The following is a 25764-nucleotide window of genomic DNA, read 5'->3' as shown; positions in this document are numbered from 1 at the left end:
ACTTTCTGTTTCTCTCTTTTTGTGTACACACACACACACACACACACACACACACACACACACACACACACACACACACGATTTGACTCCCCAGCATTATTTTGTATAATTTTTAGCTAGACTGATTAACCTTCTGCAGTATAGCTAGCTGTATAGCCAGCTTTTATAACATTTGATGGCTCCAGAACAATATCAGTAATAGAATTAACTCGCTTTGTATATTCTTTGGTATAAGAAGATCAGATCAACACTGCACAGCAATATGAGATCCTGTTACTGATGCATCCTTCTTCAATGTTCTCTCAAGCCATATCATATCAAAGCTTTCAGTTTCTTCCTCTTCAGCATCTGTTTGGTTAGGTTGACAGGGTTTCCATGAAGTCTGATTGATATTATTTGGTCAGACTTTGGTTTATAGCTCTTGATGGCTTGTGCTACATCTCACCTCACTATAAGAACAACACCTAAATGTCCTAATCCAAACCACTTTAGTTCTCTCACATCCAGGATTACTATGTTTAAACATTCCATTTCTCGTTTTACAATTTCGAGCTTACTGGTTTCATACTTCTCATATTCCATGTTTCTGTTATATGTGTCACACAGCTTTGGAATTTCCTTTTGCATCTATTCACATCAGCAAATTCTTTTGGCTTTAATCTAGTTCCATTATTAAGAACAGTACTATTTGTACTTGTTTTCTGCTCTTCCCCAATAGCCAATTGAGTGCCTCCTTCTAGCACCATGTCTTCTTTTGCTTTAGGTTGCCACATCACAGAGTTTTCAAGATCAGAGATGATCAGCAATGGTTCACTACTGCCTTCTTCTGTGCAGTACTGAGCAGGGTTGGATGAAATATCACTGTCATTGTCTTTAAAGGTTCCTCCCCAGTGTCACCCTCCACTACTGCTGCTGCCCCGTAGCTACCTTTCAAGGATTCTTCTGTCCCCATCACCATTGGAATAGTCAGTTCTCTTCTGCTGATGTGACCATTGATTCCTGAAGTGGGTGGATGCGTCTTAGTCTGATGTCTCAGCTTTGACCATTCCACCTTGAGTGACTCTGCAAGGAATTTAGACTCTTGATTCTTGACAGTGTTCATGCTCCTGATGGTATTGCTCTTAGCTTCACTAACTCACTCCAACCCCACACCATGTTAAGTTGGGCATTCAAGAGGGAGAAATTAATCTTCTTTAATTCACTTTTGTGGTAAAGTGCTTTAATTATTATTGTTCTTGCACCTGTGAGACAAATCACTGTTATTCTGATGTTATGAATGGCAAATTGAGCCTGAAAGATAGGTGATTTGCCCAAGGTTGTCAACTTAATCCATAGCTATTTTAATTTTGTTCAACTTTTACCAAATTGAGTTGACCTCAGATTTGAACCATTGCTGTCCAGTTCTTCATTGATTCTGCAGCATCAGCTGATTTATGTAGATAAATAGCTCTTGCTGTATGGAATACTAATCTTTAAAAAACAAAACCACCCATGTTCTTTCATGACTGCTAACCTGAAAGGCTGGACTGCTGTTCAGATGTAGCCAAGACTAGAACAAGTTTAAAGGGAATAAAAACAAAAGATTCCAAGTCACAACTAGGTTATACTTCCCTAAATCGATGTAATATAATAGATTCATTTTTTTAATTTTAGAATAGTTGGCATTAAATTTCAAGCCCTTTAAAATGCCTCAAAAACAATATCACAATTTACTGAACATGGTGTTAGGTCTAGCAACTGCAAACTTATAAAATTGTTAAAAAATGATAAATCCTTACCTTCAAAAATATGGCATTTATTGCTAAGGAGTTGAAATATATTCTGCTAGTTCATATATTTTTACATAACTACCAAATGTACCCATAATCATTCTTGGTAAGTGCATGTAAAAATTAAACTGTATATTATATTGTGTTCTTATATAGTTAGGAATTAACATGGCTCCCCATAAGGACACCCAACTTGTAACATGGATTAAACTGTTTTGCTTATTAACCGCTAATCTGACCTCTGTTGGCTCCTTCCACCTTAGTGTGGGTTACTCTGTCTTCTGGGCCATTTGAGATTATTGTCACTGTTACCAGGAGTCCAACTAAGGTTGCCAGCCTCCCAATGGGGCTTGGTAATCTCCCAGAATCACAACTGTTTCCTAGACTGCAGAGCTCAGTTCCCCCAGAGAAAATAGGTGCTTTAGGGGATGAGCTTTATGGCATTATGCCCCATGGAGATCTTTCCCCTCCCCAAGCCTCACCTTCCCCAGGCTCCATCTCCCAAATCTCCAGTTAGTTCCCAATCTGGAGTGGCAACTTTAAATCTCACCCCATCCTTGCACAATGGGGCATATTTAAATGCACGTACTTTGATCTCTCCCCGCTGGCCCAGATGTGTAAGGTCCCTGGCATTATCTTTCAGGCTGCCTTGCTGTGACTTGATTCAGCAGCACAGTTTGAAGCACTTTGGCCTAAAGCCATGCTTTCTGCTCGAAGGCAGAGGCTCATAAAACGTGGCAGAAGGATTTAATAGATGCATTACAGAGATGCTTCATCCACTTACTACCAAACCAGTCCCAAACGTCACTACAGATTCTTCTGCTTGTGGATCATATATAAATAGGGAAAGAAGGGGTTTGTGCGTTATACAAATGCAGATCCATAGCAGCATAGCTGCAAACAGTGTATTCTGGTCCGAGAATGGCGTTCTTTGCCAGGATGCTTTAGTTTTCAGAAATATTATCTTTATTCAGCTGCAGAAATATGATGATATTTTGTACAGGTTAACCTAAGGCAAGCTTGCTTACCTAGAAATAAATTGCATTTAGATTAACAATGTTTATTTCCAAATAATGTGTCTCAGATCAGGGTGCAAGCTGGATAGAATTTATCATGAGTCAAGAAACATAAAAAATCGAACCAATATAGTTTATTACTGACTTCATATTTTAATAAGGCATGGTTTTTCATGGCCCCCTAACTAGAGCGACAAACCCTACGCACATTTACTTGGTATTCAGTGGGACTGCATAGCTTTTAGGCCCATGAAAATCAGGTAGTTTCTGGTTAACCTTGGGAAGAGTCAATTAATATTCCTGGGCTCCTTCTCCACATGATATTCTGAATTCGTTACCTGTTGATAATGGCTGCTTGCCAAACTTCTCTTCACACTTCCCTGCCTTTACAAACCACCAGCTTTGTTTGAACATCTGTCTCATGTAAAAATCACATCAAGGTATTATGAAATCCTAAAGCACTAATAACAAGAGCTATGCCTGGCATTCTAGCCAGCCTTTGCCCAGTCAAATTGTGTACCTTTACTTTACAGGTAGTCCCATTCATTTCAGTGAGACAGGAATAAATTGGAACTGGCTTTGACATTTTGTACCTGCACAATAGGAATTGCCCAGAGTGTGCTTGTTGTCTCTTTCTTCTCTGTAAGTACAGCTTTTTGCAGGATGATGATCTTGGGCAATTATTGCTGCTATGTATTCATATGGAACAGGAGATATTTGTTCTAAACCTAGTGTCTCTGGCAAATAGTTTCCCATTTGGGGGCTATTATAGGCAGCTGACTATAAGAAAAATATTAGAAGCAAAGTGAACTGTGTCTAAATTAAATGGATTGCTGCTTTGAAAATTAAAGTTGCTGTGTTTTCGAAGTAATATGTTCAGCAATAATCATATCAGCTGCCCCCCCCCTTTTGCTCTCAGTTGGTAGGAGTTTGCTTTTTTCATTTCTGTTCAGAACAAGAATGAATGGAAAATATTAAAACCAATGCCAGAATGCAAGGCTACAAGCATTAAAATGACAAATCCTTTTATATTTATGGAGGACATGAGAGCGTGTTAAATTCGAACAATATCAGTACACCCAACAGAGTGCAGTGCTGTTCTTCATTTTGTAATGCAGAATGTTGCTCAAACATGCATATTATGCAAGTTTGAATTGCATGCTTCATAGTAAGAGAGGATAGCTCAAAAATATGCCAGTATTCTCAAGAAACCTTTTCATTCTCAGTTCTTTAACAAGATGCTGTTGAGTATATTCATGTTTTGTTGAAGGTATTTTGATTTCATTGACAGAATATTATATTAGACATTTAAGATCACTTAGTGTACAGGAAATATAAACAAAGAGCTACTGTGTATCTCATAGCTGAATATAAGTATTTATGGGGAAAATGTTCCTTGAGAAACACTCTGAGGTTAGCACTGAAATGTTTGGATTCCAAATATACCTGTCTTGGTGCAGTTGTTTTGGGATTGATAAGATTGTTAAGATAGAAGAACATTTACACTGCAACTAAATTGAAAGATCAGCATCCAGCACTTAATATTATCTGTAGAAGTGTATTGGTGATTTTCTACAGTGAAACATAAAGGCTGCCACATAAAATCTGCATAGGCTTCAGTCTTAAACTTGGCTTTGGATATGCAGTACAATAACCAATTACTACTCCATATGTTATTATTTTATGTAATCTACTCTCATTCCTTCCCATCCAATTATATTTGCACTTTTGTCTCTGAGAGGTATATTATAGATATTTCTGTGGAAACCTTTTGAGACATTTTTAAAAAATTATTACTTTTTCTCGTATTTGAAAGCGGGCCCCACTGATTTTCTTCCAAGTAAGCATACTTTTACAGAAATCCTGAACAGCTCTGCTCAGAATCCTGCTCAACTGTATTTGGGGCTTACTCTCAGAAAAGAGTTTTCAGGATTGCATGATTAGAATATGAGATTTACCCTAAATATCTGTCATAATACTGTTTGACAGATAAGTAGCCAGAAAGTAATGCCTTGTTTAGGTGATTATAATTTTATTTGTTTATTTTTTGGGAATGGATTCTTGAATTACAGAAGATCATTCAAAAATTAGCTACAACAACTGATTTTATCAATGTTAATGTTTTCAGCATGTTTGTTCCATGATGGCTGCAGCACATGACTTTGGATGGTTCAAAAGATCAGTTTTCTTTTTGCATTATTTGTTCTTAAAACACACTGCTTGCATAGGCACCATCAGATTCTGTCATTTGAATGCTTATAACACACAATTGGATCCTTGACTACCGTGGTTTGTGGAATTCTGATTTTTAATTAATTTTTAAGGCTTATGTGAAAGAAAGGTCATATAAATCTACTTTCAACCAAATCCAGTAGCTGGATCACATCATACAGTGCTTTGAACCTGATATGCTAAGCAAGGCAGGTTCAGCAATGGAGTAACCATGGCTGTTTCCTCACTGACAAATTTTTGAGCTTGTATCGTGCCATTTCTGATCCTGCTTCCGTAACGCAGTGTTCACATGCTGGGTCAAATGTCTTGACTTTTGCGGTTGTGTTGTGCTAAACCAAACCATGAATTAAGCATCCATATTTTTGTACTACAAATTGCAAGCTATATGCTTGTCTCTCCCTTGGTCTCCGTTAAAATCACCAGAGACATTGTTAAAAGGAGGGAGGAGGTATGTATTTTGCCTCTAGCTGCCAGCTCTCTCCTTTCTGTTTCGTTGCCTCTCTGTTCCCGGATCTAAATTGCATTAAACAGGAAATGGAATGGAATATGGGCAGTGAGGAAACAGCCCATATCACTGATTGATAACTTTCCATGTTTTTATGGCTTGGAATAGGCCTGCTCAGAGGTCCAAAGAGGCCCTAGCCACTTCCATTTGAGGTAGGGTTGCCAATGTCCAGGTGGGGCTTCAAGATCTTCCCTGAATTATAATTAATCTCCAGACAACAGAGAACAGTTCCCCTGAAGAAAATGGCTGCCTTGTGGGGATGGACTCCTGTTCCCAAACCCCGCCCGCCTCGGCCCCCTCCCAAATCTCCAGGAATTTCCCAGCTTGGAGATGGCAATGTTAATTTGAGAATACTAGACATAATCAATATAAAAATTATGATACATAAAAATAGTGTTGCCAGCTCCAGGTTGGGAAATTACTGGAGATTTTGGCAGTGGAGCTAGGAGATGGCAGGCTTTGGGAGAGGACAGATCTCAGTAAGGTATAACGCCATACAGTCCACCCTCAAAAGCAGCCATTTTCTCTAGGGTAACTGATCTCTGTCACCTAGAGTTGCCAGGTCCCCCGTACTCCTAGTGGGAAGTGGAGGCCCCAGCACCTACCTTCTTGGTGAGTTGGTCATTTCTGGGAAGTGATGTCATCACGCAGGCCATGGCTATCCCCGGGAGCATTCCCATGCCCTGTGGGGAGCCCGATCCTGGCCTTTTTAGGTCTGACTTGGGCAAAAAGGGGCCCGAAATGGCCAGGATTGGGCCTGAATCAGCTAGGATCGGGCCCAAATCAGCCTGGAATGGGCTGCTGCTGCACAAGGGAGCACTCCCTGCCCAGCAGCGGCCCAATTCTGGCTGCTTCAGGCCCAAATTGGGCTGAAATGGGCCCCAAACAGCCAGGATAGGGCCCAAATTGGTGATGATCAGGCCCTATTTGGCCTGGAATGAGCCACTGCCACATGGGGGAGCAATCTTCCGCCCAATAGTTGCCTGATCCTGGCCATTTCGGGCCCAAATTGGCCTGGAATGAGCCCGAATCGGCCTAGAACAGGCTACTGCCACATGAGGGAATACTCACCTGTGCGGCAGTGATCCAATTCAGGCCATTTCGGGCCTGATCCTGGCCATTTTGGGCTTGTTTCGGCATGCAGGAGTGCACAGTGCCACCCAGGAGCGCGCTTTGCTGCCCAGGAGTGCACCAGTGAAGCCCATGCCTCCCCTACCAGCCAGGTAAGCAGGGGTGGGGGGTGAAGGGTGGGAGCGAGGGATCCCCCACCTCCAGTGGGGGACTGACAACCCTACTGTTACCTGAAGATCAGTTGCAATTCTGGGAGATCTACGCCCACCACCTGCAGGCTGGCAAACCCAAAAAAGAATGACAAAATCTATCACTTAACATAAAATTATGGCTTTTACCAAATGATGTCTTTTATTTGCTTGAGTATGCTACTCTAGAGCAGCCTGGATAGCGCTGCTTGGCCTGAACTTATCAGAATTTGGGAGCTAAGCAAGTTCAGCCATGGTCAGTACTTGGATGGGCGATTACCAAGGAAGACTGGGATTGTTATGCAGAGAAAGGCAAGGGCAAACCACCTCTGCTCCTCTTTTGCCTTGAAAGTCCCATGGTTGGGTTTGCCATGAATCAGTTGTCACTTGAGAGCACATTCTTCATGCAGCTCTAAGCTATGAGAGTGTATCACAATTTTTTCTGCTTGGGATGTGCATACAAACATGTTGCAAAACTTATCAAATGCTGAAAAAATTCATAAGTGTCTAAATCTGAGGGCCACTTTGAGTATGACGTCCAGGCCAAATGGCCCTCCTGCAACCCCCACCCCACTGCATTGCCCTGGCTTAGAAACAAACTTTACTCAAATGATATGGCAGCTTGCAAATTAATTTTTAGATTTCAAGGAACTGGTAAATATTGTTTTAGTAAATCGGGCTGTCAAGATGAAGTTGATGTTGAGGATGGATGTTCATCAGGAAGTTGGAGATCACCATAAGAACATTACAGTTTACCTGACCATCGCAATTTAGTCCTTTAGTCTTGAAGGAAAATGGATCATATTTGACAGTACTACAGTAGAATCCTAAGAGCATTAACAAACTGAATGAAAATTTATATTATTTATATTTCATAAATAAGAGAAAAATGCTACACTTATATATTTAATTTAAAATACTTAGACACATCCAGCCAAAGTTAAGCATTGCTAAATCTCACTGATTTTGGAGGGTTAGAGGGCAAGCCTAAGAAAGTCTACTCAGATGTAAGTACCATTTTATTCAGTGTCTTATTTCCAGAGATTGTAGCCTTAATTATGCACTGAATTCAATGTGTCAACATGTTGCAGGTTCAGTCTTTTCATTTTTTATTGATGCATCAGGTTTCAATAGTTAACTATATAGCTGATAATTGGTTTATCATCTTCCAATCAAGAGCCTCAACTGACAAAAATAATAATATTCATCAAGAAAATGGCTCACATTCATTTCCTGGACCTTTGAATCTGTAATTTACATTTCATCTGACAACTGAATTTTTGCACAAGTATATAAGGCAGTAGTGCAGAAGCTGCTTTTGTTTGTGAGGTGGTCAGCATGCATTTGAGTATTTGACTGGCTTGCTTTAAAGCAAATAAATAATGGTTGAGAAAAATTATTTTTATGTAACATACATAATTTCAGACATGTAAAAATAGTATTTAGCTGGAATTCAGCCTGTGCATAGATGTTAAATGCATAGATTGGGGAGCCATGCAGTGAGTTTATCAAATAATGATTACTAGTAGAAAGTAAAATAAGTTTGTCTCTCAGTTTAGTAGACTGTCAACAAGGAATATCAGTTAGCCAAATCAATAGTGAAATGGTAATTAAGGACACCATAAAAGAACTGATTTCCTTTGAAAATGAAAAGGCATAGCCCAATAGATGGATCTGTATCTAGTTTCTTAAAGACCTAACAATAACCATTTACGTACACTGAGGGCATTTTAGAGATCTCAGTAATGCAGAGATCTCATTATCCAGAGCAAGTTATTAGGGCCTGAATCTGAGTTTAAGGGAAAGTAAGGAAATGAGAATTTTATTTTTATATACATACTCTCTCTCTCTCTATATATATATAATTTTGCAATAAGAAAATTTTCCAGAGAATAGAAAGCCAATAATAATAGACAACTAGTAATGTCAGGCAACTTTGAAAGGCTGATTTAAAAAGAAATATGTACTCACACAGAGCCATACAAACAGCCACGTGCTTCCAAAAGTCTGGACAGCAACTGATATGGGGAGATTAATAGGAGAGCAGATTCCCCTGCAATACCCAGAATAAATCTACATTCAAGAAAAAAGAGAAGCCATGCTTTTTGTTAGTGTTGTTGTTGTTGTTGTTGTTGATAACAACAACAAGAAGCATATATAATCTTGGCATGCCACCTTTCTCCCCTCATCAGGATCACCTTTCTGCCCTCAGAATTAAAACTGTGCATAAAAACTGTTGAAAAAACTCAAAAATATTTTTTTACAAAACTATACATTATAAAAACACATCTTAAACACCATTAAAACCAAACAAAAACATATTATTAAAACAATGAAAACCAACCTAAAATACACATACAAAAACAAAAAAATAAAACATAGTGCAGAAAGCACAAGAAGGAAGGTTCACTGAAGGAGTCCCAAACAAAACAAAGAAGTCTTCAACTCCTGGAGGAAGACAGCAACATAAGGGGACAGATGAATCTTCCTGGAAAGAATTACAGTGTCTTGGCAACATGACCCAAAAGGCCCTCTTCTGGGTTGCCACCTGTCTAATTGCAGAAGGCAGGGTATCTGAAATAGGGGTTGAATCCGCATGTTCCGGCATAGCACTAAACTGTCAGAATGATAGCTTCTTCCTTGCATGATTTCTGTCATCATCATGCCTCAAGAGTGGAATCATGGCGTGATGACGTCAGAAATCATGCCAGGAAGAAGCTATCATTCCGATTGTTTAGCACTATGCTGGGATGTACGGATTCAGCCAGGGTCTTAGAAGATTACCATACCATTTGGGCAGCTTCGTAAGGCAGTAGGCAATCCTTCAGGTATGCTGATCCCAAGCCTTGTAGGGTTTTAAAGGTCAACACCAGCACCTTGAATTGTTCCCCAAAACAGATTTGGAACTAGTGTAGATGGGTCATGACTGGAGTGATATGGTCACTATCATCCACTCCAGACAACATCCTGGCTGCAGCATTGTGCACCAATTGACGTTTCCATACAAAGACCTCCCCATGTAGATTGCCTTGCAGTCCAGAGCATGCACAACAGTGGCCAGATCTGATCTGTCCAGAAAAGGCCACAATTGCTAACCATTTGAAGGTGGTAGAAGGCACTCTTGGCCACAGTTGTCACTTGCTTATCCAACAGTAGGCCTGGGTCCAAGAGCACCCACAAACTATAGATCTGTTCCTTCAAGGGGAGTGAAACCCCATCCAGAACATGTGACATATTAAGTCCTGTTTAGACCTTCTGCTCACAAGTAGCATGTTCCATCTTGTCAGGATTAAGCTTTAGTTTAATAGTCCACACACAGCCCCAAACTGCCTCCAGTTATTAGAAATTTAAGATTCAAAACAGACATGCTTGAATTTCCACAACAGCAATATACTGGTGTCACTTTCCAAATGTAGCCTTAGTAGTATATAGGAACATCCATATGAAAATTAATCTTGGGTAGAGTCAGGGGAACACATTTTTAGGGATCTGTGGATTAAGTACAGGTTTAACCTCTAACTAGTTTTCATTCTTCATTTTTACAATCTCCATTTCCACTTTTTGTTGATATGAAAATAGATTTCAATGAATGGACACCCCCTTACATAAATTCTGGTTGTAAGCACTGTTATGGATTTGGTACTGATCATAGCGCTTTTTTGTGTTTTCTCTTTCTTTCATAGTCACGACCCATTCCTTCACATCTTACTTCAGCAGTAGCAGAAAGTATCTTGGCTTCAGCCTGTGAAAGTGAAAGCAGAAATGCAGCAAAAAGGATGCGACTGGATCGACAGCAGGTACATGTTCAGTGTGTGTTGGGGGGTCACAAGAAACCATATCCAGAACTAAGTAAAGTGAGGAATAGGCATAACTTTATGAAAGGTCTTGCTTCCTGTAAGAACAGAGGAGTATATTCTCTGTGGATTCTGTTAAATGCTTTGAATCTTTTCAGCAGCTTGGCTGGAGACAAACGGATCCAAATTCAATGAGATTTACTTCCTAGTAAGTGTTCTTGGGCTGCCAGCCTCAGAACTTTATATTCAGGTCCCTGTCCAGGGTCTATGTATATTTTTAAAGGTAGAAAGCTAGCAGACACATGGGGGGGTTGGGATTCTTTGATAACATCTAAAACAAGTGCCAGGTCAAATGCAGTCTACCAATAATTGCCTCATAGTTGAGCAGGCATTCAACACCTAGCTGTGCAAATGTAACAGGGATGTCAAATACCTAGGAGGAGGTTACTGAGCTGTATTCAGTTTGCTGGGTCACAAATTTTGCAATCCTAATCTAAACCTCTAGAGATCATGTATATTATTACTGGTAAAGTTTGTAACTTCCTATATTGAATGTTACATTGTATGCCTGATTCAAATCTCATATACCAAACTCCAGACGAGTGTATGAGGATAACTAATTATTTCTCGGCCTCAGTTATTCAGTTGTAGAATGGGTATAACCTGACCCTCCCCCCCCCACACATACATCTAACAGAATGTTCGATGAGCTCTCTTTTTATAGTACAGAATGCTGACTCAGTCTGCAGCTGCAGTGATAAAAACAAACTCTGTGCTAAGGATTTTTGAGAAACTTACAGGGAAATGAAATGTTGCTGCATTTGGAACATTGTGTAGTGTTTACATTGCCATATCTCAACAAGGATATTGTAGTGCTAGAAAAGGTGCAGAAAAAGTCAACCAAAATGATCAAAGGTAAGGTATAAGGAGTTTGGTACTTTTTAGTTTGGAGAACTAAAGGAGACATGATACAGGCTTTTAAAATTATGGATGGTGTAGAGCACGTTGAAAGAGAATTCTCTCTCCCCCCACCCCAATAATGTTAGAATTTGGAGGCGCACAATAAAGTGAATAAGCAGAAGATTTGGGACAGTCAAAAGGAAGTACTTCTTGAAAGAGTAATTTATTAAACTTGTGGGATTTACTACCATAGTTTGTATTGATGGGTGCAAGTGTAGTTGGGTTTAAAAGATAAATTCATAAAGATTAAATCCACCAATGGCTATTAGCCGTTGACTAAATGGAACCTCCATATTCAGAGGCAGAAAACCTCTGAATACCTGTGCTGGGAACAACAACAGTTGGGGTCTTTAGTAGACATGGGCATGAACAGTAATATGAACCAAAAAAAGCCATGGACAGCCCAATCTGCTGTTTGCGAACAAGCTTTTCATGAGGCCCCATTCGAAACAAACAGGTGGTCGTTGAAAGCCTCGTTTGTTGCTGTTCGTTGCTGTTCGTCAAGCCAGACAGTCTGGCATCTGCAATCAATTCCCTTGGCAACTTAGGCAGAGACTGTCTGAACTCTGTCTGAACTCCTGCTGTTGCCCTGGAAACCCCAATCTAAGCCCAATTTAGCTTGATAGGCAGGTCTTCCTTTCAAGTGTGGAGCTCCAAATTTGTTACAAGGGAACAAAGACCAGGGGGAGGGGGCTCCCGGCTCTGGCTTAGTTTGCAGACAGTGGAGAGGGAGAGAGAGTTGCTGTTGGCATTTTGATAGAGTACATTGGAGCTTGAATTTTCTTTGTGTGCGGTGCGATAGGGATCTACCCCTTCAAATTCCAGGGCTGCTGCCAGGCTCTGGGCCAAGCTGTTATTTATTATTGGTACCTTTCCTGCTGCCTGCTCAGGTCAGGTTTCTGGGAGTGGTGCAGTAGGGATCTTGACTTGGATGATGGCTGGAGGAGAGCCTGCTGGCCCCTACGAACAGCCAACCACGAACATGTTCATGAACAGGGCCATGTTCGTGGTTGTTCGTGAGTCCCTGTTCATGGATGGCAATGAACAACGAACATCATGTTTGTTTTTTTTCTGTTCGTGCCCATCTCTAGTCTTTAGCCACCATGCCCTGCTTGTAGTTCTTCCAGTGATATCTGGTTGACAACTATGTGAAATGGAATGTTGGACTATATGGATCATTGGTCTGATCGTGCAGGTCTGTTCTTATATTTTTATTTATGTCTGCCCCAACCTTTATCATATGTAGTATGTATAAACAATGATGCTAACATATGCATGTACACTTATTTACATAATGCAACTATATCACATGTAATGAAACAATCAACAATGTACAGGATTATGAACAGTAACACACCTAACTATATAGCAAAGAGTCCAGTAGCACCTTTAAGACTAACCAACTTTATTGTAGCATAAGCTTTCGAGAGCCACAGCTCTCTCCATCAGATGCATGGAGGGTATGAAGAAACTGGCCAGAGATATATAGGTGGTGAGGGGAGAGGGGGAGGGTGCAGGGAGTAAGGGTCATGTAAATGTAAATAAGTTCATGAAAGAGGTGGAATGCACCATCCAGGCTGGGTGTGACCCCTGCTCTCCATGGCAGAATCTGAATAGAATGCCTGAAGGCATTTACTTTTGGTAATGTGATAACCATTCATAGTCCCTATTCAGTCCCAGCTTGACAGAGTCAAATTTGCATATGAATTCCAGTTCAGCAGCCTCCCATTGGATTTTGTTTTTGAAAGGTTTCTGTTGAACTACAGCAACCTTTAAGTCTTTGATGGAATGTCCTGGTAGATTGAAGTGTTCTCCCACTGGTTTCTGGATGTTTCCATTTCTAATGTCAGATTTGTGTCCATTTATTCTTTTGCGTAGAGGTTGGCTGGTTTGTCCACTGTACAGAGCAGAAGGACATTGTTGGCACATGAGGGCATATATCACATTGGAGGATGAGCAGTTGTAAGAGCCAGAGACAGTGTAGTTGACGCCATTGGATCCTGTAATTGTATTTCCTGGGTAGATATAAGGGCAGAGCTGGCATCTGGGTCTGTTGCAGGGTCTGGTACCTGTGCTGGTGACTCTGCTAGCCGATTCATGATTGTAAGTGAGAAGTCGTTTCAGGTTGGTGGGCTGTCTGTAGGCAAGGAGAGGTCTTCCACCCAGGGCTTCTGAGAGACAGGCATCATTTTCCAGGATGGGTTGTAAATCACTGATGATACGTTGGATGGGTTTGAGCTGGGAACTATAGGTGACAACCAGTGGCGTTCTGTTGTTAGTTCCTTTAGGTTTGTCCTGGAGCAGGCTGTTTCTGGATACTAGTCTGGCCCTGTTGATTTGTTTCCTCACTTCATTTGGTGGGTACTGTAGTCCCAAAAATCAACTCTCCAACACAGCATTCTATAAAATACTACCTTCTGACCCTACGGAGCAATACAAAAGGGAACTCAATAAAATATTAAAGACACTCCCCATGGACATACAAGAATGCATCCATATGGACACACCCCAGGAACCACGACCAGGAAAATTCTACCTACTACCCAAAATCCACAACCCAGGTAACCCGGGACACTGATTGGCTGATTTGTCCAATATACAGAGCAGATGGACATTTTTGGAACATGAGGGCATATATCACATTGGAGGATGAGCAGCTGTAAGAGACAGAGATAGAGTAGGTGACGCCATTGGTCCCGTAATTGTATTTTCTGGGTAGATATGAGGGCAGAGCTGGCATCTGGCTCTGTTGCAGGGTCTGGTACCTGTGTTGGTGACTTTGCTAGCCAGTTCGTGGTTGTTAGTGAGAAGCCGTTTAAGGTTGGGTGGCTGCCTGTAGGCAAAGAGAGGTCTTCCACCCAGGGCTTGTGAGAGAGAGGGGTTGAAAGCTGTTTTGAGTTCCCATTGGGGAGAAAAGTAGGATATAAATACCTAAATAAATAAATATTGTACTTCCACGGGGGGCGTGGCACCAGCTCTGAAGGAGAAGGTTGCTTGAGAAGAGAGCTCTGTCCCTCCCCACTCTAATTCCTCATTGTACATGGTCATAACAAAACTAAAAATCAAAATAAGAGAAGAATATGGGCAAACAAGGCATGGGGAAGAAAAAAGGAAAGTTAAACATCTCAAAAAGTCAGCAAGACTTCTTCACAGCAGGCAGCAGAGGAAAACTGTGCTGCAATCAAAATGGTGGACGAAAGCAGCAGAGGTAGGAGCAATTTAACTACCTTTGCCGATCCCACGCTTATTGAATTTCTGGCCCATATGGAACAAAACATAGTGAACAAAATGTCAACTTTGCTTCAACCATTGATAGATCAGCTAACAGAAATAAAATAGGCTTTAAACAAAACAGCACAGATTGCTGGACAAGCACTAGCATTAAGCACGTCATTACAGTCTGAACTATCTGGGTTACAACAAGAGAACAAGCAACTGCAAGAAAAAATTGTACATATGGAGAAACAGCAAAAAAATCTAATCTGAAGTTTAGAAATTTTGAAGAGCAAGCAACTTTAAATGTTGATCTGCCTTCTTTTCTAGCATCATGGCTAGCACAACACTTACAACTCAAAAAAGGTGCAGCCCCTTTGATTACCAAAGCTTACAGAGTGGGAACACAAAAAATCCAGAATCTAAAAAGCATAGAGATGTCTTAGCTACAATTCCAGAAGGGGAAATACGGAGAAAAATCCTGGAAATAGCAAGGAAGAAAGCCTCAATCCCTTATAAAGGAACACCTATCTCAATACTTACAGATTTGCCATCTTCAGTTTTAAACAAAAGAAGAGAACTTAGATCAATAACTGAAGCATTGAGGAAAGCTCAGATAAAATATAAATGGATCAACTATACGAAACTTCATGTTAAAACACAGGACTTTACTTATCAAGTTACAGACCAGGAATCTGGAAGATTACTTTTGCAAAACCTTGGTATTGAGTTTCCTAAGAACTGCAACAGTACCATACAGAAAAGAAAAGAACCCAATCTCTTGCCAACACACAAGGGAAGCAGGATTCCAGTGAGATGCAGCCAGCAAGTCAAGAGCAAATTTGATGTAACAAAATGTGATGCAACAATGCAAGTTAAATGCAAAATTTAATATCATGTAAATATGTTATGACCGTATAATCTTTAAAAATCATATAGGAGTAGAGGTATGGGGGGGAGGGAGCAGAGCTCATATAGGGCTCCCATTTATTTTTTTACAGTTCTTTAAGTTTGGTATATATTTAGATACCAATAGTCTATAGGGTGTATCTCTTAGGCTACAGGGAACTGTTTAGCATAATTTAGACCATAGTTTATTTATCAGTATGTAAAATATTCATTATTTAACCGATCTAGGTATTAATATCATTGAAATAGAGGGGATTTAGGGTTAAGTGTGGGAGGGGGTAATGAAGGAAGGAATTATCTTAATTAATAAGAGTTCTAATAAAAGCTACAAATCAATATTTTTCTTTTAAGAAGGAATAGAGTTAAGAGAGGGAGGGGGAAGGGAAGGAGGGATTAGTTAAGCAGGTTAATAAGTGTTTGAATAATGGTTACAAATCAATGTTTTCTTTTTTATATATCATTTTCGGTAACCAATCTACTGAAGATCTGGCACTATGACAATCTTTATATAATCACCTTTATAAAAGAATCTATTTTTATATATTATCTTTACCAATATACTGAGTATCATCAATATAGAAATAGAGCCTTATATCAAGTATAATATTATAAAGATTTTTCAATAATAATGTCAGGCCTTTGGATAATACTTAAGAAAAAAATGTACTCATTTATTTAACTATTTTTTTATAGGTAGCAAACATTGGAAAGAAAACTAATAATATCATTGTATGCTATCTTTAACATCTGTAATAGAAGACTTATTTGATATCATTGTATAATATCTACCTTTATTATATTTGTAACTGTTTATTAAACATAATTTAATTAAAAAATTATTTTTTAAAAAAATATTGTACTTCCACCTGTAACATAAATCCTTTTTTCAATATCATTGCACATCATTTGTATTTCAAGCGTTTTAGAGGTTACATGATTACTTTTCTTAGTAAGCTGATTTAGATGTCTGGGTAGCACAGTTTTTACCAACCTTTATCATATTTATATATTTAAATTAATACTTACATTTGGAATGCCAATTGATTCATAAGGAAGGCCAAAATAATGTTTCTGCCACACAGTCAAGACATTGTGGGTTGCAGTGTGAAATAAATTTTTGTTCTTTAAGGTGCCACTGGATCCTTTCTTTATTCCACTAACACAGCTACCCATAAATGCTTATGTAGCAATTTCTGTGCTTCATTTTAACACCCATCTGATGGTAAGAATGTCACACTGTGTTTGAAAGGGAAGGGAGAAATAAGGAAACAATTATAGCAGACTCTAAAACATGAGTTTCCAGAATTATCAGAGCTAGAAGCATAATTTTATCATGCAGCAGTAATTCATCCAGTTTTGTGTGCAGAGACCACAATTCATGTTACATTTTTTTAAAATGGTGGGTTTAATATATGTTGGTGCATTCTCTGTTCAACTGATAGGGTTAATGCATTTTTATTCTGGTAGCAGTTAACGACCCCAAAACACTTAGTGTTAATAGGGTTTAATGAACCAAAGAAAAAGCCAAATAGCATCAAGTCCCTGTTTTTTTAAAAAAAATCTATCACTGCTGATCACGTCAACTCTATAACCTTATTAAAACTGAAGGAAATTTATGACCACTGTGATATACCAAAACACGATTCAGTAATTTGAGCTTCCAAGTTTATTGCTCATAAAATTTAAACTGGGTCAAGCCCAGAAGAATTAAAGCTAATGAAAAACACAGTATCAGGTCACAGTGGTCAGAATCTAGCAAACAACAATACTGTGCAATGAGACAGAGAACACTAAACAGAATGTTCTTGAGCCAGCTCTAATCATACACATTTAATCTTGTGCAACCACTAATAGATGTGGGTGGAGATGTGCATCAAAAGTGTGGTGTAGTGGGTGGGTGGTTAAGTAGGATCTGGGAGAACAGGTTCGAAACCCCCATCTGCTGTAAAAGTTCACTGAGTAACTTTGGGTCACTTCAGTCTCTCTCAGCCTAACCTAACTCACAGGTCCAGAGGAGTTAGCCGTGTTAGTCTGTAGCAGCAAAATCAAAAAGAGTCCAGTAGCACCTTTAAGACTAACCAATTTTATTGTAGCATAAGCTTTCGAGAATCAAGTTCTCTTCGTCAGATGCCTGATCAACACGGCTAATTCACAGGGTTATTGTGAAGATAAAATGTCTGAGAGAAGAATGGTGTGAACTTCTTTGGGTCCCTCTTGGGGACAAAAGCAAGTGTAAGTATCTAAATAAATAAATGATATCTCTCTCCAGTTAAGTTATTAGATTAGAACAAGCATATGACAAATTTGTCCCAAAAATGTTAGTGCTGGAGTGCTTGGTAAAGCCTCCAGAAATTTGAAGCAAGTGCTGGAGTGCTTGGAGTGCTTGGTAAAGCCTCCAGAAATTTGAAGCAAGTTCAAGCATTTCTAGGACTTCAATATCCAACCCAGATTTATTTTTTCCTGAAATTGAGTGGTAATTGACTTACAAACAAATTGACAACTTCTAGAAAGAACTATTTATTTGCCTAGAATATTTGATATGAAAATATATACTATAGAAAAACTTCAAAAATTGTGTTTATTCTCGGAATAATGCAGTATTAACATTAAAGAGTGGCCACTAAATAATGAAAACAGTTCCCATAATTGTCCAATATCTTGAATAATCCAGTCTAAATATATCTAGAATTTCTTACTTCATCAGCTAAATTCTAGAATTTCATGAGTCATTGCAATTTGTTGTTTGCATATTATCTTGACTGGTCTCCTGTACTTTCAAGGCCATTCATGTATCTGCCCCATCATCCATGGAATCTATTGGGAATCCATTTTTATCATGAAAGAGTGCATAGATGAGGATAATTAAATTTCCCTCTCTCCTTTCCTTCTCTTTTGCTTCAAGCAAATTCATTCTTGTAGATTAGCCAGTGCCGCATAATGGTTGGAATATAAAACAAGGATCCAAGAGACACAGGTTCAAATACCCACTCCGGCCTGTGGCCAGTCCCAACCTTCAGCCTGACCTACTTCCAAGGGTTAAACTGGGAGTAGGAGAAAGATGTATGCAGCTCTGAGCACTTTGAAGTGAGGACAGGATTAAAATTTACAGAGCAGTATCTCACTTGCAGTATTGGAGCAAGGTTGGGGTAAAATTGTTTTAAGCAACAGAGAGTAATGAAGTAAGTTGATGGAATGGTTAGCCTACATGCACATGCACTCCTTTTAATGTAAAAAATAGATCACTCCTACACCATTATATGTCCAGACCTGGATAGGCCAAGAGAGCCCAAGCTTGTCAGATCTCAGAAGCTAAGCAGGGTTGGCCTTGGTTAGTAATTGGATGGGAGACCTCCAATGAAAACCAGGGTTGCAAAGGCAGGTCATAGCAAACAACCACTATTAGTCTCTTGCCATAAAACCCCAACTGGAGGTCACCATAAATAAACTTTGACTTGAGGGCCAGATTTCATTTTCATTTTTTCAGACCACTGTATATGTGAATCGATCATCTATGTGTAGCTGCCCTGTCATGTTAAGCCTTGGGAGCTGACTCATATGGAGCTGCACATGGAGCAGGGACTGATTCTTCCAAGCAGGTCTCCATTGGCGCTGACCTCTCTGGGCACTACTATACTTTAAAGCCTATACACTTCTAATAATATGGGAACCTGTTATTTTTCAACTTAAAATTGAACTGAAGAAGATATTTTGAACCAGATTGGATATAATCTGATGGAATTAGACTTGTTTGATCCATTCTTCGTGGATGGAGGGTTCACCAGAAGATCTGGATGTTATTTCTGGCTGTGTACCCAAGGGTGTCTCTCAGCGGAGATGAGAGTGGTGAACTGAAAGAGAATTGAAAAAGTCTGATGTTCTGTTGTGCAAACAAACGAATGAGGCATCCATCTGTTATAGATGGCATTGTACTCACCTAACATATCTAGCCATAGTTATCTGCACTCCAATCGCATCCAGACTTGATTACTAGAACATGCCCTACACAGGGCTGCTTTTTAAGACTATTCAGAAAATTCAATTCCAGCAGAATGCAAGAGCAAGGACATTTGCATGAGACTCTAACTGTCCAGTTCTGAAACAATTTATCTGGCTGCTAGTCTGTTTTTGAGCACAGCTGACATTTTTGGTGCTTGCTTACCTTTAAAGCCTGGGACCTATCCACCTTTAAGGGCCACCTCTTCCCATACAAATCAGCCTAAACACCAAGATATACTTCAGAGGCAGTTTTACGTGTGCTTCTATTCAGTGAGGTGAGGTCTGTGGCCCTGAAGGATGGGACCTTTTCTGTGCTGGCAGCTCATTTATTGCTATGTACCTGACATCTTCCTTGTTAACATTTAGGAACCAGGCGAAAACATGCCTATTTACTTAGGCATCTGCCATTTTTCTTTTGTTGGCTGGCTATTCAGTTTTTCTTTGGTTAGATTAGATGTTTATGTCTACTAATAAAATGTGTACTATCTTAAATCTTATAGCTTTATTTGTTGTATTACAATGATAATTTTGCTGCTTATATCTTGTTGCTTTAGTGCTGTTGTTGCAGCTGATTTTATTATTTGTAATTGATTTTAATTTAATATAATTCTTGACTATTTTAATTATTTTAATTTAATTTAAAACATTTTAGTGGTGGTTGTCAGGTTTACTCCTTTACTGTGCCTCAAAAACCTTATGGCTGTGAGACAGCATAGGAATAACTAAATAAATAATTATTTTACAGTGATAGGCTTAGTTATGGTACTTAATTTTGCCATTTATTAGACTTGGGCCTTTTCCACATAGGCAATTTTTGCTGGTTCTGGCCCCATCCTGCTTGCTTACTGCACATTTAACTCCCCCTTCAGATTTCAGTATGGTGTTTTCAAGGATTCTCTTTGAATTTTCTGCCTGTGCTTATTCCCTAGTGTTTTTCTTGATGCAGTTTTGAGTTGACTTTTTCATTCAAGCAGAATTTTCTTTTTGGTTTCCCCCCCTCTGCTCTCTGTTGGATTCCCCCCAGGCCACTTGATGCTGATTGGTCTCTCCATCCTCCTCTCAACTCCTCCCTCCCACTTTCCTCCTCTCCTTCATCCCTCTCCTTTCCCAAGATGTGCCTTTTTAAAAAAGAAAACTTTATGACATTATAATAGCATAATGTTGTTCTGATTGCATTGTGTCTGTTTGCCCCATCAGTGCCAGGCCCTGCCTCCCAGCTCTGGATCAGCCAAGATGAGGCTTTCTGGTTTGGACCATAAGGGGGAGAGGGGCATACACAAAAATGTCTACTTGGAGCATGGCTATCATGTATTGAGATTTTTTTTTAAAAAAAACAAGTATAATGACATTATAATGTCATAACAATATAAAGACACTTTTTCTTTGTATTATGGCTACATGGATCTCTTTTAGGTTGTCAAAGATTAGTTATCTATGCCATTGGGATAAGAAGTTCTGGTTTTGGGTTTTCTCTGTGCCAACACTGCATGCACACCATGTTGGGGTCCCTTTCGTTTCTGTTTCTCCCTCCCTCCCTCTCTCTCTCTTGTTATTTTTCCACTGTTAACGGCTTAGTGCTGGATGCCTCTGGTCATCATAATATAATAAAGCATTTGGGCATACGTGAAAATATGTTGGGGATGTCACAGCGCCAGTGACACTGACAGTGATGCCAATGATGATGTCCATTTCTCACCACAGAATCCTCTTTATTCCATGGTGGTCCAGACAAAAAAAGACAGCACCCTCAGTGCTGTGTGGAAGCAGTGTGTGGAAAAGTCAGTGGCCAAAATGAATCCAATCCTTGAGGAGTGAACACTCATAAAGAGAAGAGTAAATCACTCGTGCAGAAAAGGCCTTGATGTCCCATACTGTCTTTTCCAATTTTCTGTGATTCTTTATTCTGCTTGCCTTTATCACCTTGGCTATTAAATACCGGAATTCTAGAAATGATACATTTCATTCAAATGATAGGCACTGCATTGTCTAGAAGAAGAAAATTGGTCACTATATTTTTATATAATATTAGCAATTATTAAGTTTAATTTGAAACATGGAAAATTTACTAATCAGACTAACAAGTCTTCAGTGGGTAGAATGAACAATATCATTTCTGTGTACAAAAGGAAACCTTTGTATATGTATTGATGAATTGAATAAAAAGTTAATGTAAACAGGAAAAAAATCAGGAAATCTTGTGTGGTTCAAATTGGAGCAACTGGAAAGGCAGAGAAAGTGTTGCATTTAAATTTTTTACAGAAAATATTAAATATTTTGACAGGCAACATTCTGAATTAATGCCTATAACTGGCAATGATGGCATTATTTATAAAGTACCTAAAATTGCATCTGTTACCTATTTAATTTTATTTCAGGAAACAAACTTAAATGGCAATAACGTTTTCCTTTCAGGAAGTCAAACCAGTCCTAAATGAAGAATGAATATGTAAGCTGTATTTTATGCAGAACTATCATTATACTCTGCTTTGATTTGCCAGCTCCAGCTTGGAAAATTTTTGGACATTTGGGGGTAGTTCCTGGGGATGGTGGAGTTGGGAGGAAAGGGAGCTCAGCTGGGACATGATGTCATAGAGTCCCCCATCCCCCAAAGCTGCCATTTCATCCATGGAAACTGACCCATGTAATCTGAAGATCTCTTGTAATTCCCGGAAGACTCCAGGCTGTGCCTGGAAGTTGATAACTCTAGCTCTGCTTCATATTTTAGAATTGTTTGAAATTGTCCTAAACTTTCTTGTGCTGATTTTTCTTTTATCACGATGAGAAAAAAGCCATGTTCAATAGGGGTGTGCATCTAGGAAATTTCTATTTCAGTTTCAGTTGGGGGGTTACTGAAGAAAGGGGCAAACTCGGAATGTAGAGATCTCAGAAGAGAGGCATTAATATGAAATGAAATGGTTCAGTTGATGGTAGGTAGTAACATTGTATGTGAATATAATGCATGAGCCTAATGTTACAAGGCATGGCCAGGCTTTTGGAGTTATGGAAAGGTAAGCTTCTATGTAGGCATTTATTTGAAGAGGAAGAAACGGTATGTCATCAGACACTACACAAACATATGAATGCTCATCAACACATTTATCCTCAGGATGCGATACTAAAGCATGATTATTTTAATAGATCTCCTTTTCTGGAGAGGTAGTATTTCCTTAGCACTGTACAGATATGAAAAGATTATATACTGATAATACAATCTAGTAGAAGTTTTTTAAAATTATTCAGGTACTTTTGACAAGAGACTTGCTTGTTTTCTCCTGCTTTCTCTTTATGGCAGCCTGAATTAGAAGCCATATATACTTAACCAATGTGAAGTAAGGAAAACTACACGTTGGTTGTTGTGTGCAGAATCATGTCTTATGGCAGGGGTATGAGTGAGATGATTTTCAGGTTCATGATTCTGTGGTTCATTTTCCTCCATTATTTGCTATCACCTCCTAGCATGCTTGGTGCTGATCTCTCTTATGATTGTATGTCTATATATTTTATTTTTTTCTTACCAAGATAAATCTCAATTGATTCTTGCAGCAAGAAAATCAGTTCAAATGGCAGTGTCATCTCTGCCTCCTAGTTTTATCTGTATCTTCATCTTAGGTTTCCTTGATACAAATATCAAGGAAACCTTGATACCAAGGCTGTGGGAATGGAGCTGGCTGTACGGTAGCTACGTAAAAGATACCTATAAATGACAGTGTCAATTAAAGGATAAGCCACAATGATCTCATGGTTTCTTTCTGACAGATAAAGTGTCAATTAAAAACTTGTATGTACTTGTTTCAAATTTTCTTTAACCTATTGCAGAAGTAAGTCTGTTAAATAACAATATGCTGTCTTCTTCATTCAAGGGGGGGAAAACGGCCGTGATTTGACACTGTCCATTGAACCATTGTTCTTGCAGGATGAGACTGCTCCAGCTGACAAACCATATAAACAGGAACCAACCCAGGTCACTTATTCAACATCAGCTGTTTCCAGCACACAGGAGGTGTTGTACATAAATGGAAACGGGACCTACAGTTACCATAGTTACAGAGGGTTAGGAGGAGGCTTACTAAATCTCAGTGATGCTTCTAGCAGTGGTAAGTATTTTACAGACTTCTGCATTTATATTTGCTCGCATGAATCCTCCACCCTAGCAGTATTTAAGATAAAAATCACTACCTATTTTTACTAAAGATTATAAATCTGACAAAGCTTTCAGTATCTGTGGGCTTACATTAGCTACTTTTCTACTTCTACATTCATAATGGGTATAGATTACTTGGGTTATTTTTTTAACCAGTACACCTATATATAATAAGAATGATAATAACACCACCTATCTGGGATATTAAAGACAATGTTCAGTATTATATTAAGCATGTTAAATATCTTTAAGGATATTCTGAAAAGAACTGCTGCTCAGTTATGTCCACTACACATTTCCAAATTTCTAAAAAGAAATCTTGCATTGCTTTTAGAATTGGATTGCTCCTTCCAGATCTCCAGAAGGAAAGAGATCCACATATGGAGAAAATACTATCTAGGCTATTTTTCTGCATATTCTCACCATTTATATTACACAAATGACTTCATAGAAAGATGATCCTGGCTGGTAATAGCACCGATTTGTAAAATCCCTTTGGTTGGTATGAAGTTACTGCCACATCAAGTAAAAATAATTACAACACACTCAAATTGTACATTTTGTTGAAGCTATAGAAAGGAGTCCAGTCAGTGCCAGACCTGTTAATATGGGCAGATTCAGGTATTCCAGGTATAAGTGGTTTAGTTCTTTAATAGCAGCTCTTTGAATTGGTCTTGAATACAAATTGGAATTCAGTATTAAAGGTGTGCATGAAAAAATTTCTGTTTTGGGGGCCGGGGTAGGGAAACAAGACTCTGGGACAGCTGGTTTTGCACCTAATGGCATCAAAATTGCACAGAACTCAGTCCTCCCTCCAAATCATTGACTCACCAAGTTTGAGCAAACATAAAATAACGAGGTTCATATTTATGGACTCTAAAGAATGCTTGGGGAAGCATCAAGGCAAGTGTTGGATAGCTGTGCATGCTGTTCTTTTCAAGAGAGGGTTGGGGAAACAAGTCTCTTTTCACACTTAATTCAAAACCACGATATCAAACATTAGTCCCTTCCTCCTAGTTCAAAAACCAATTGATCCAACGAGTTTATCCTCAAATACAAAACACATAACAATGGACCCTAAAGAGGGTGAGTATTGGCACGCACAAACAATGGCAGGAAACTGGCTGGCAAAATGGCAGCAGCAGGCCTGCAACCAAGGAGAGTGCTCCATTGCCAACCAGTGCAGTATAGCAGAATAAAAAGAAAAAAATCCTACTTTATGATAATATCAATAAATTACCTTTGTGTTCTGCTGTTGCCTGTTGATGCCATGTTTCCCTGCTGTTATTTGGGGTGGGGGTGGGGGAACAAGGCTCCAGGGCAGCTGTTTTTGCACCTCATGGCACCAAAATCACACAGAACACAGTTGTCCCTTCAAATCAGCACTTGTCGTTTCATTCCCATGATGAAGGGTGAAGGCAGGAGCCACCTGCCAGAGTGAATCTGACTGAGTTCCGTCTCAGTTCTGATCTGAACTCTGAAACTGAAAAGCTTGGAAAGAGCATTGTAGAGCTCTTTCCAGGGTTCAAAATTAAGAGCAAAGTGTTCCCATAAAAGCCTTAATCTCAGCATCAGATTTCTTGTCACAGGGGATCCACTGTCACAGTGGAGAGAGCTGCTTGAACTGGGACTGGCACTTCAGTCTATGCCCTCTGACTTTGAGCACCTGTTGTTTGTTGAAAGTTACTGTGTTTTTGACCAAAGGGGTATTTATTATACAGTGTATACAATAATAAAATTAAAAAACATAGGGCCTGAATGTCAGGCTATATAAGACATCAGAGCAAGCTTTGGATAAGGTGTACTGGAGGTTTGGGAGCTGGTGAGTTAATGCGCTGAAGAGGAGGGTGCCTGGAAGAAGCCAGGAGAGGTTGCCAGGAAGATGGCAGTGCAGGAGGGAGCATTGGTAAGCTGCTCCAACTGTTTAAATTGATTTTATTTCTCTACATCAACTTTACACCAATTTTATA

General features: G+C 39.3%; 1 protein-coding gene across 3 annotated transcripts in view; it reads left to right on the top strand.

The window, feature by feature from the left end:
- NOL4 (nucleolar protein 4) overlaps positions 1-25764 on the top strand; it is a 310646-nt gene that overhangs the window by 265625 nt on the left and 19257 nt on the right. For 2 of the 3 annotated variants that reach the window (XM_054986048.1, XM_054986047.1), the window contains 2 exons: positions 10465-10578; positions 23567-23747. In XM_054986048.1, coding sequence (XP_054842023.1) covers positions 10465-10578; positions 23567-23747 — 295 coding nt within the window. The remainder of the gene's footprint in view (positions 1-10464; positions 10579-23566; positions 23748-25764) is intronic. The other variant, XM_054986049.1, reaches the window with a different exon arrangement.

Source organism: Eublepharis macularius, chromosome 7 (assembly GCF_028583425.1).
Source record: "Eublepharis macularius isolate TG4126 chromosome 7, MPM_Emac_v1.0, whole genome shotgun sequence".
NCBI lineage: Eukaryota > Metazoa > Chordata > Lepidosauria > Squamata > Eublepharidae > Eublepharis > Eublepharis macularius.
The sequence above is the reverse complement of the archived record's forward strand: the minus strand, read 5'-3'. Positions and strand labels throughout refer to the sequence as shown.